At 41.9% G+C, this 12,649-nt stretch overlaps 1 protein-coding gene across 2 annotated transcripts in view; it reads left to right on the forward strand.

Moving 5' to 3' along the window:
* Positions 1-3,731: 3,731 nt before the first annotated feature.
* si:dkey-237i9.1 (SEC14-like protein 1) overlaps positions 3,732-12,649 on the forward strand; it is a 42,602-nt gene continuing 33,684 nt past the window's right edge. For both annotated transcript variants that reach the window (XM_028595236.1, XM_028595247.1), the window contains exons 1-2: positions 3,732-4,198; positions 5,599-5,688. In XM_028595236.1, the coding sequence (XP_028451037.1) occupies positions 5,626-5,688 (63 nt within the window). In that variant the 5' untranslated portion in view covers positions 3,732-4,198; positions 5,599-5,625. The remainder of the gene's footprint in view (positions 4,199-5,598; positions 5,689-12,649) is intronic.

The following is a 12,649-nucleotide window of genomic DNA, read 5'->3' on the forward strand; positions in this document are numbered from 1 at the left end:
TGCTCTTTCATATCCAGGATCTTAAGGATTTAACTTTATCCGTCTTCCTTTCATCTTTTCTGATTGTAATTGTAAAGCATAATTCATTTAATACCAAACAGTTTACAGCCATGCCAGGCTCCGTGAGGCCAACAAACTCACAAAAACAATGCTAACACAGTGAGGCAGTGGCGGAGCCAGGCTGTCTGAAGGGCAGGGGCGAAAAAGATCAAATAAAAAAGGCCCCAGCTGCATGTGGTGGGGCACCAGTGTGCAGAACGTTTTCTGTAGGGCAGCCTATATGGCACTGCATCACGTATTCTCAATTTTAAGGCCAGCCTAGGGCACTGCATCACGTTTTCTCCATTTAAGGGCACAGTGAATTATCACTTTTATCTACCATAGGGGCATCCCCCCCCCCTGACTCATTTCCTGGTTCTCCTTCTCCATAAACAACATGAAATCAAGGAGAGGGTTAACTTCTCCTGCTCCAGATCTCCCACCGTGGTCAGAAAGAACAGGGGAGACACTTTGGTTATCTCACTATGATTCTAGAGTCGCTACTTGCTCCGAAGCTACTCGCTCCGAAGCTAATCACCGTTACTCCCACTTCACCCTGGCTCCATCACCCACTACCAACACACACACACACACATGCCGGCTCGATGCACACACCAGCGCACAAGTATAAACTTCAGGCCACTTACGTAGGCTACGGCAGAGAAAGCCCTGCGTGGAGCCTCTCCAGAAGCATAAAACGCCCTTAAGTCTGTAACCTTTTATGCCTCCTGAATGGCAATTTAATGTAACTGCAACCAACGCCCAGCAGAGGGCACTGCATATCCTTGGTAAATCTCAAGTAATACAGTATTGTTTCTTTTTCCATACAAACATACAGTATTTTGTGTTGTGTTGTTTTTGTGGCAACACATCCTTTGATCAAAATCGGCACAGCTATTTAACAAAATATACTGGAATCTGCATACATTTTATGTTCTCTTAATGATTCTTGTAAAGGAATATCCATCTGTATTTCTAAATAGTCTTTTAAAAACCTTCTCCATAGGCCGTGAACTTTTTCAAACACACAAGCACACTGAGGACAAGACTTCCAGAAAAAAGTTCACACATGCTTCACTTGATGCTAATACACTGCACACATTTATATTTAATTTATATTACTCTAATCCACCTTTTGTTAACCAACTGTATACTACTGTCTACACTATATTTCTTGTCCTGTCTATGCACCACCTGTCTATACTTTGTATATCACATTGCACTTTTCTGCTTTTTTTGCACTTCTAGTTAGAGTCTGCACAATGACAATACAGTTGATTCTAACCTAATCTCATATATAACGATTATTATATATTATTATATATATATTATTATTTGTTTGCCTTTATTGGACTGTTGAAGAGCGAAACAAGGAAGGTGAATATGAAACTGCGATGTCAGAGTAACTTAGTAACTTCCTGTAAAGTTTTGGCTTTCTAATGGAGGAATTCAACCTCGCTGAACCACTGAACACCACACCACGTGATGGCTTTTTGCAATGACCTTAATTCAAGCCAGTACAGCCAAAGCTGTGATATTTACTGGCACATCCTGTTTCATTGTAAGGGTATGAATGGTGTATTACTTTATTATAATGGATTCTCAATGGATCACATCCTCCACAAACACATTCTCCAGCCAGAAATGATGTAGCCGTACAATAACATTTTAATGTGACATTTAACTGCTGTTGTTCTTTAGTGTTTGGTGTGGTGGCAGACCTTGGTGTCAGCTGTACAAACTCAACTATAGCCTGCCCTTTGAACCACAATCGCATTAATGCTATCATGCACCGCCATCGCTGCTAAACCTCTTACATAATGAGGATGTAAGTCTGTTTCATTCTGAGAACTAAACAGAATATGATGTGCCATGTAAGTCCAGACATATCTGAGAAACACACTGTAAAACAAGTGTATGCATGCAAATCTGTACTTCCTAAAGTGACATCAGTAATTGAGAATGAGGAATTTCAAACCGGAATGTGGGCGAGGCATTTCAGGCAGTTGAGGAAAAGTGTTGTTCGTGGGAGAGAGAGCTCCATTTGGAGTAAAATGTGTTAAGATTTTCAAATGCATGCTTGGTGCCACCCTTCAGGTTGGGCCATTGTCACGACTCATTGCCAGGATTTCCAGGCTATCAAATGCCAGGGAGCATGGGCTAAACTTGGCTCGCAGGTTGCTAACTGGGCGGCCTTGGTTTCGATGAAACCAAAGACTATCCCAGGAAAGACAAACCACCTTCTATTATTCTGAATAGCTAAAAGAAAGAGAGCACTGTCTTTGGTGTCACCTATTGCTTTTCATGATCTTATCTGTAATGAATCAAACTTGACACCAATTTTACACATGTTCACATCACTTCGCTAATACTTCAACAGAAATCTTACAAACCGCAAGTGTGGAGTTTATAAGATAGATGAGGGCATTTGTAAGGCAGGGAGGATCTAACAAAAGATGCCATTGGTTGCAAACTTTATGAAAGTGCAATTCATAAGAGCTGGAGTGGCTCTTTAATATGCAGTTTGATTTAATATCCCCCACCTTCTGTCCATGCTCAAACCATGGGCTATATGTAGGGGAGACTGGCGGCCATTGTACCATTTTTTACATGTTCCTTCATAATTCACAGACTCGAAATATACTAGTCATCTTTTGATATAAGCAACATATATGTGCACTAATTAAAAATACAATTTATATCATTTCATCATTTCAAGGACAAGACTATAATATTAAATGTGATGCAATAAATCAGAGTGCTATAGTTGCCCCCAGTCTCCCCTATCCTTTTTAGTCAGTCTCAACATAATGCAACATAATCCCCCCTAATGGCATTAAAGATGTGGCTATGCATGCATCTGTGATCAGACACACAACACTGCTCTGGAAACATATACAAATCTGGTGCCCGCTGCTGATCTGGTTTCAAAATGGTAGCATCATTCATGGCAAATTCTCTGAAATAAAACTATAATTTTAGGATTTTGGACTGAGTAACTGCTCTGCTCATAGAATCAGAATCAGATTTAATGGCCAAGCGTGAACACATACAAGGAACTTGACTCCAGCTTTTTGTTGCTGTAACAGTACATACACAGAAAAGACATATGGCTAAAAACAAGGACAACAGTGCCAAACAAGGTAGACATAAACTTTTTAATACTATGTACAGATATAAATTTGTATATATATATAAAAAAAAGTGTAGGCTATATATACACATACACACACACATATTCATACATGTAGCCTACATATGCACATGTAAACAGACAGCTCAATGAGGATTGTAAACAGTAAAACAATAGGGCAATGCTAAAGTGCAAATGGTGCTTGAATAAATAAATAATTATTATTAACAATTATATCAGGTTGCTTATATAGGCTATCTGAGGTAGGTGGACATGAATGTGTATACAGTTTACATTTAGATGATTAAATTATGTATTTAACACTATAAAATATATAATTTAGTATAATTTAAAACAATTAGTGTACATTACATATTTGTGTTTTTATGTTATTGTTTCTTTTTTTCCTTTTAATATGAATGTATGCACCATCCACCAAGGCAAATTCCTTGTGTGTTACTTACTTGCCAATAAATCCTTTTTTGAATTAAGATTCTGAAAGATGCTTGGTGTTACCCTACGGACTGTAGTCATAGTGACGGCAGAGAAGACTGTCCTCTTGAACTGTCCTTCACTGGAACTGATGTGGGCAGGCAGCGGATTTTTAAGAAGGCAGCCCCGAGAGGTGGAAAAAAAACTGAGCTTGAAAGAAAGGGGAGGAGCGACGGCATCACATACAGAGAGAGGAGGACAGTGAGTGAGAGGGATACTGTCCTTCTGTGCCGACAGTTTCTCCATTTAGGCGTGATTTAACCCGGGTTGTTTAGGATATTTAGCTAGCTAGCTAGCTAGTCTATCGGTCTTACTATCCTATGCCTGTCAGTGTCGGGCTGTGAAGAGGACTTGTCCCACGTTATATGGAAAGCTAGCACAATAAAGCTAGCTAACTATCGTTAGCTTCACCTTACCACCGGACCCGGCGAAGTGAAGAGCCGAGGAGGGGACTCGCAAGAGTTGGCTCGAATAGTCCTTTCAGAAGATACACCGACTAACCAGATCATATTTCTGTTGTTATTTGAATCCCCGGTAAGCACCAGTTAAAACATTTTAATGTGAAGTTGACAGCATTTTGTATAAATTAGCGCGAGCTTGCGGGTTAACATTAACGTTAGTCAGTTAAGCCAGCAGCACTGTTGTGTTGTTGTCTGAATGTTAAGCTAACGTTAACAAGTCGGCGTGGCAAAATGTTGTTATCCACTATTAAGGTGGTTAAAATAACAATACCTGCTATACATTTTTTATAGCAAGATACATTAACGTTAGCTAGCTACATGTGGAGATTTAAAACAGTTTGTTTCGCAGGCGTGGTTCGGTTTAAAACTGTTTAACGTTACCTTTACAGCCGATTACTATTTGACAGTGTGTCACCTGAAATCTCTTAACTAACCCATACTTGAGTAATTGTCTTGTTTTTGACGTGTCTTTTAAGTTGCTGACAGATCCTGAAGCATGACGGTAACTATGTATTGCAGTAGCAACGGTTAGACATAGAGCAATACTGTGGTTTGTATTCTGTTTGCCCTAGCCCGGTTATTATTAGTCTGCCTGCCCTGATCATATCCCTCTGTAAGTAGTGCTGGGACTTTAGCTCACACCCCTACTTGCAGTCATGTTCCCATCACTGCATTGCAGGAGTTACAGACATGTATCAGCATGCTGAACAAACACAGAGCTTGAAGTTCAAGCCACACTTGGCACCTCTTTTAAATTGCCTGGAAGTAAGCACTACATTTTGTTTTAAGTTGTAATTAATACATATGTGCATCTGTCTTTTAACAACTAATGCTCAAGTGAGAGAGAGATTCATTTTGTTCCCTCCCCATGTCATCCTGTTCTCTAGCCTCTGCTTCAGCATGTGGAATGTGCTGTTAACATTATAAAGATAGTCTTTTTTTTTTTTTTTTTTTAATCATCAGGTAGACTGTTTTTGTTGTGTGCAGCTGTGACCTGAGCTTCTGCAGAGACAGTAGATGGACTTAGCTTTAGTTATTTTCCCAGTAGTTTGCGGTGAAAAGCCATTGCAGTGCTACAGTCTCTGTTTGATAAATGAGCGGGACATGCTGCGTCCATTGATCACTGACATCCTCGGTCACGGCTCAGGAGAGTTCCCTTCTGCAGCCCATCACTGTACATGATTTTCTAGTTCTTAGGGCTGCTTGCCATCACACACACACACACACACACACACACACACACACACACACACACACACACACACACAAGCACCTGGCATCATTCAAGCAGTGAGCCAAAACACACCTTTACCTAATTACATGCTGAGTCTCCTGTTGTAGGGCAAGATGTGGCTATAATTCTGTGTTTTGGTACTCCGTCAGCTTACATTTTAGATTTTTTTTCTTTCACAAATGCCTTTGATCAAAGCGTTTCCTTTATTTTCTGATTGATTTATTCTTATTTCTGTTCAGGTTGTTGGTGTTACTGCAATCCCCACCATGGTGCAGAAGTACCAGTCACCCGTACGGGTGTACAAGCATCCCTTTGAGCTAGTGATGGCGGTAAGTGTCTGTTTCTACCTGTATTCGCAGTCAACACTCTGTCCACATGAATATTGCATGCCATAGATGCAGAGTTATGTAATGCTGGCGTGTGGGCGCTTAAGAGGTCACCATCAGAAGGTAGGGATTGAATTGCACACCTTGCATGTGATTGGCTCACAGATTGAAAATACAGTTCCTGATGACAAACTGCAGTGCACTAGCCTGACAAGCTCCAGACCCAACATCTTGATGTGGGTCTGGGAGCTCACCATTGGCAGGGCTCAAGCCGAGGGGCGTTTAAACGGTTTTCTGTCAAATTTCCACTGCACGCAATAGGATAGCGCTACAACCAAGCGGAGCAACGAAGAAGGTAGCAAAGCTAGTTGATAGATTAAACCCATCTTCCTTTTTAAGAATGACTTCAGTGCCATTCTTTGTTCTTTTCTCAAAGAAAAGCTTAACTCCAAGTCTTCCAGAGTCGCGGCCAAAGCCGATTCCAAAGACCACTGTTTGCCAGCAGAAGCAGCAGCCATAAGCCCGCCAACTGACTCTAATACACGATGTGATTGGCCCGGTCAGAGTTAGTTTTTTCCAGCTCGCAAGCCAACGGAGAGTTGCTAGACTACCCTGGCTGCAAATTACATTTGTTGCCGCTAGGGTGCGTATAGATTTCTAGGCTAGCAGTGCACACTAGGACTGTACAATTTGGAAAAAATTTATTTTTTATTTTATGATAATTTTTTGGGGGGAATTTTAGGCCTTTATTTTTTTATAGGACAGCTAAAGAAATTAAAGGGGGAAGTGAGACATGTGCTGCAGGTCGGAGTCGAACTCGCAGCCGCTGTGTCGAGGAGCAGTCCTCTATATATGGGCGGGCACTCTACCAGGTGAGCCACCCAGGCCCCATACGCTTAGCTACCAGAGGAGCTAACTGCTAGATTAAACTCTTAGCTACCAGAGGAGCTAACTGCTAGATTAAACTCTTAGCTACCAGAGGAGCTAACTGCTAGATTAAACTCTTAGCTACCAAAGGAGCTAATTGGTAGATTAAACTCTTGCCGTATCCAGTCGGCAAAACAGCAAAAATGTCCTTCTTGCAAAGGAAGGATTGAAGCGCCGTCTTCTGTTCCTCTTTTAGATAAAAAGCCAAGTCTAACTCGTTCATTGTAGCTGCCAAAGCCGTTTCAAACAACTGGTGTTCATCGGTAGCCATCTTGCAATGTTTAGTAATGACTTCGATGTCGCAGCGCTGTTGTCATCTATTTAGCTCGCCTCTGGCCCGCCTATATCAGATACACCGATGTGATTGGTGCAGCTTGGCTACAAGGGCATAGTTAATGAGCATCATTATTGAATGCCGGAGTGACTCGCTGAGCAAATTACAATTGTGCTCTCGCGAGAACTCTGGATTTCCAGGGTAGCATGTGAGGGTCTGTACCAAACAAAGATTTGTAGGCCAGGACATTTCTGCAGAACCTGAATACTTGACATTTCACCTTGTACTTTTAACAAATATTGCGCCTTCTGCGATTTGGGTATTGCACTAGTCCATATTGGGATTTCCTTAAAATACAGATACATTTTTCAGCTCTAGTGCACACATTTTACTTCATGTTCCTACATCGCCATTCTAATGTCAACAGCTAGTTTGAGTTAGGTGTTGGCTATCTGCACTGTCAATGTTGTGTTAGTGATGTGCATGACGTGCAGCAACACCGCTGTGAGAGTGGCTTCTGATAAGCAATGACAACATAAGCTTACAGACATGTTCCTAGTAGGAATATTAAAACCATTACAGCTAAGATATATATGATTAAATAAACCGACTTACAGCTTTTTGAGTTGCTTGCAAGTGTGAACACACTAACGGCAGATAACCTACTAAAACAGGCCAGTGACTAACTAGCTAGAATGATAACCGTGTAAATAAAGGTGTTATCCCCACACGGCACACACACACACACACATTTTCTTTATGTCACATGAGCTACTGAAACCATGTACTCCATCGTGCTTCCTGCCATCTCATGGTTTAAGATATGTTGGTTGTTCACGTAGGTTGTTCGCAGAGGTGTGGAACCATTGTGCTGTACATCCGCACACTCCGCATCTAAATGTGCAACACCGCTGTGCTCTTATGTCAAGCAGTGGTTCCAGCTCAGATTCTGTGTAAAAAATTCAGTGCCTTGCAAGACTTTTAGTGTCCGCCTTGCTGCGAGTTGTCATTGACTTTCAAGCACGAGTTCCTATGTTGAGTGCAAAAAGACTGTAGATTTGCATGTCCCTCTCTTTCCTTTTTGCTATTTTTTTAAGTGGCTTTCTCGGCAGCGTTACTAGTGCCATCTATGCTTTCCATCCTTAACTTTTGGAATTTCACCGGCTAAAGGCTCCAGCAAATGGAAAACACTAACTTACTGTAGTCTATGACAACACTGGGACTAGAAGCCAATAAGAGAATAGATTTTCTACATATGTTTTACACCATGTCTCTCTGTATCGTTTAAATGAGCTCTAACTTCTTTTTAAGTACCGTGTAAAAGAAAAGGATGATGAGCTATAGTGCACTACACCGTGAACTATAATCTCACAGTGGATGTATACTCAGCAATGTTTTGACCTCAGCTGCTGTTTGTCAGTAATGTGGTGTTAGGGCACGCCTGCAGAGTCTTGGCCCGATTACACAACTGCCGATTTCAGCCAAACAGGCAAACTAGTCAAAGACACTTTATTGCTGTGCTGATAATTTCAGCAATATATGGCTATTCCTGCTTCAGTCATTTAAATGACCTCTGTACACCAGGAGGTTAGTTGGGAATTACTTCCTTTCAACAGCCTGCCATGTATTTTTTACACGCCAGGTTTCAGACAGACAAGTGCTGTTTTCTCGGCTTTCTACACCAGCAAGAGCAAGGATGCACGGAGACTCATGCTACATCCACACTTAAGCCGTTTTATTTAAAAAAAAAAAAAAAAGCATATCTTTTGCCAGGTCTCATGTTCACACTACTCTGGCGTTTTAGAGCCTCTCAAAGGGAGACAGTTGGTAACACAGCTGACCCTGTTTAAGTTTGAAAACACCGGGGTTGCATTGTGTGGATGGGCAGAAACCGAGACCTTTGGAAACGATAACGCACGTCAGTCAGTCACATCAGTTAGGTAAACTTAAAATGCTTGTGTGAACAAAAATCTTTTTTTTTTCTTTTTTCAAAATGCTTTTAAGAAATGGAAATGTAATAGTGTGGATGTAGCCTAAATCTCATTAGCACAAGCTGGAATGAGCTCTGGGCAAATGGATGGCTATAAATAGAGGGCTGGTACCTCCACCTGGGTCTAAGCATGCAGCCAAAGGGGGGAATAGTAATAATAGCAAAGCAGACTTATGGTGCGTTCTTTTTGTCTTGTAATCGCGACTAGTAGCACGAGTGTGACGTCACATCCATGTCGGAAAACGAATAACCGCGGGTTGTTGCGTTCTTTTTGTCACACAATACTACGAGTCGGAGAAAAGATGGATTTTTGTAACATTTTTAGTAACATTTAGGATTCTATTCACCCAGTTATTGACATATTACACACATATATTTCACAGTTTGATACATGAAAATTACGTTTTGATTAACGTTAACGTTCGGCTACTGCTCTGCTTTCTGCTCAAGACTCGGCTTAAGCCGTTGTTGTCATATAGCAACCGAGCGTCTCTAGCCAATTTCAGCTGCGCAAGCTACAAAATAACTAATCAGGCGGTATTTAACTCCTAATAAGACTGTAGCGACATGCCTATAGGTAGCAGTATACAGTGCTATGTGTACCACTTCTTCATTTGGTTACAACAAAGACAAAAGTGCTTAAAATTGTAGAAAACCACAATGTTTACTACGTGTGATGCACGACGTAGCCATCTTTGAAAGTGAACTCTGGGTCCTCTGAGTTCAGACGAGTTGTATATACGACCTCGGTGGCGTTCTTTTTGCAACTTCCCGTTCGTAACTCGTAAATCGACTTCGGTGGACAAAAAGAACGCACCATTAAACGATTTGTAAGCTGGAGATGACCCACTTCATGGGGTTTTTGTACATGGGATAAGCTTACTTTTGCAAAAAGCAACAAAAAAAAAGGGAGTAGCCCTAGGTGTTTTTTTCAAACTAGGGCAGCAACAGATAAGGTGGATGTTAAAAGTTGGATACTGAATTTTTGTTTTTGTATGATATAATAGTCTGGTGCATTTGGGTTCTTTGCCTTCTCGTGACTTTTCTCTGCAGTGAGTATTTTTGCAGACACTGCAAAGCAGACTTAATGGTGCGTCACAACACTTGCTGGTTCTTTTTTTTTTTCTTCACCCAGTGAAATCTCTCCTCTGTCACTTCCCCTATAGCCAGGTCTGTCGCCATTGCAGCATGGTAGAAAAATAACATTTAAAAGTCCAGCATTTGTGAAAAACCATCAGGGAGCATTGACACAGTGTACTGTTTATCTACTGCGTTAACAAGAATCAGCTTATTTATGTCAAGAAGACAACTTTCACTTTTCAGTGTGTATAATGTGTACATGCAGACAGGCCAAGGCATTATGTTGACTAGTTCCAAAATAATATGCACATTATTATAGTGGGGGATAGCTTATTTTTCAACCTCGTTATTCTGCCCTCCAGTTCCTCTGTCAGATGATTCTGAAATATATGCCAGTAATGGCTTCTCCCTTTTATAGTTGACATTTTGCTTTGAGGAATTTGGTGTTCTCTCTCCACTTGCCTCTGTTGTTTCGATACTGTCAGTTTTTATAAATACCCATTTACTCTTCTGAGGGTGCAAACCAAGGCTCTACATTCCTCTGTTAAAGCCGTTCAATGCATTCAGCCTCTCCTAACTTGGCATTGAAGAGCCCCTCGGCTCACTGACAGGTGTTATCTAAGTATGTGACCAACCTCTGGCTAACACCGCTGAGTGTACTGTTGCATAAAGGTCCTGACACACCAGGCAGAGGACCAAGCACTAGTGGCGATGAAGGCCGACTCTGGTGTCTCCTCGTGTCGCCTCGCGTTTCCTCGTGTCGCCTCGCGTCTCCTCGTGGCGCCTTGCGTCTGCCCGTGCCGCCTCACGTGTCCTGACGTCCCCTGTGTCTTGGCCAAAAAGTAGCACTTGAACACACCGCAAAGACTTCAGCCGATGGCCAACTAGCACGTGCATTCTGCGTGAGAGGAAATAACTCTCTGTATGCCAGCAGGCAGCGGTAATCTATTCCTCCTTCAGAAAAGGGAAACCGGATATGTGAACGCTGCTTCACTCAGCGGACGCCGGGATGGCTAACCAGATTGTCCATCTCCCGTGCTGTCATCCGTTCTCTCGCCGAAGAAGTCTCGGAGAAGGCGGAGAGACCAAGCAGCCCGCTGCAGCCGCTGGCTAGTTAGCTTGCTTGCTATTTCCACCCAGCATGCTTTCATGCTACAGAAAATGAGAGAGAAATAAGGAGTCTACGGTCTTTAAGTTTTACGGTATAATATTTTATTTTGTAATGTCTAGGTATGTAGATCTTTTAAAAGACACGTTAATGGTGAAATACATACCTAACTTTGCACTCTTATGGACATAATGTGCAAAAATAGATATTCAAATAGTTCAAACCTCTGTTTTTTAGAAGGAACATTCGAACATCATTTTTGGCCAGTTTTGACAGCCCTATGTGTATTGGCTTGATCATATGAAATCAGAGCCTTCTGTGTGTGCCTTCTTGACTTCAGTCGATGCTTGCTTTCCTTACTTTTGTTTTTCTTCTCGTGTACTTATTCGCTTAAGCTGAATAGCCAATCGGAAAGATTCCTCTCACTGTCGTCTCTGACACTGAATTCAACGCGTTGAATCGGCCGAACGGAAGCGGACGAGGTTCGACGCACCGCAAAAACTAGGGCGACGGACGCACACCATCTCCTTGGTGTGTCGACACCTTAAGTCATGCCCAGATCTCAGATGCCCTTCAGCTGTTTTTGTTCTGCAGTGTTTACGCTAGCTTGCTCGGAACATGGCGTTCTCAGTTTTCCCAGTGCTGACGACTTTTTGGCAGAGTTGACACTAGCGTTAGTAATTTTGTGTTTTTAACTGCGACATTTTATGATATACTTTCTCTTAGTCCATTTGACTAAGCATTGACTTTAATGGAAATCACGTTGAATTTTTTATCATGCACACATAATAAAGCAACAGGTTAAACAGGATACCAACCATTAGCACCCTTACATCATCGGGTGGTGTTGCTTTACTTCATTTGATTTTGGCTTGTGTTTAAGGGCTGTACTAATAGACTTGACAGGACTAGACGTGGTACTTAATTAAAGATTCTGCTGTAACGTTTCACTGAGTGATTTATTGCAGAAACGCCTGACGTTGAGGATCGCATGTCACTTAAGAGGCCAGCTCCTGAAAGTACTGACTAGATTAGAATAGCGCCCGAGTGAAACGCACACCACAGCACCTTCAGTATGCCCTAATAGGACACTTTGAACTTCCTTTGGATATAAAGTTAACTCAGGCGCAGATTTTAGAAGGATGAGACTGTTGTTGACTAACAGCTGACTATGTTTGTTTGAGCTGCCGAAAAGCACCCAAACCCCTCTGTATTAGCATTGACCTCGATAGCCTTTATACTGCTCCACAAGTTTTTTTTTTTGGAGGGGTTTGTAGTATCACTAAAGTAAGGAGGTACAGCAGCAGATTGTTTAAATAAAACAAACAAACGAACAAAACAACACATGCACTCTCAGCCACAGTGGTCCCTTGAGTGTGCTGCTGCATCTCAATAACAGGAAATGTAGTCGATGCTGTTGTCACTATTATCGCAGCAGTCCAGTCTCCGAGTCTCTAGTCTGTCCTCGTGGGAGTCACATAGGAATGTCAAAAGCACAACACAATACCCCTCTCGCTGTTGTTTCAGGCCCGAGGGGACAGTTGCCTCTGGAACGCATCCACGGATGAGAAATGACTTCAGTAGC

This window comes from Perca flavescens, chromosome 2, assembly GCF_004354835.1.
Source record: "Perca flavescens isolate YP-PL-M2 chromosome 2, PFLA_1.0, whole genome shotgun sequence".
NCBI lineage: Eukaryota > Metazoa > Chordata > Actinopteri > Perciformes > Percidae > Perca > Perca flavescens.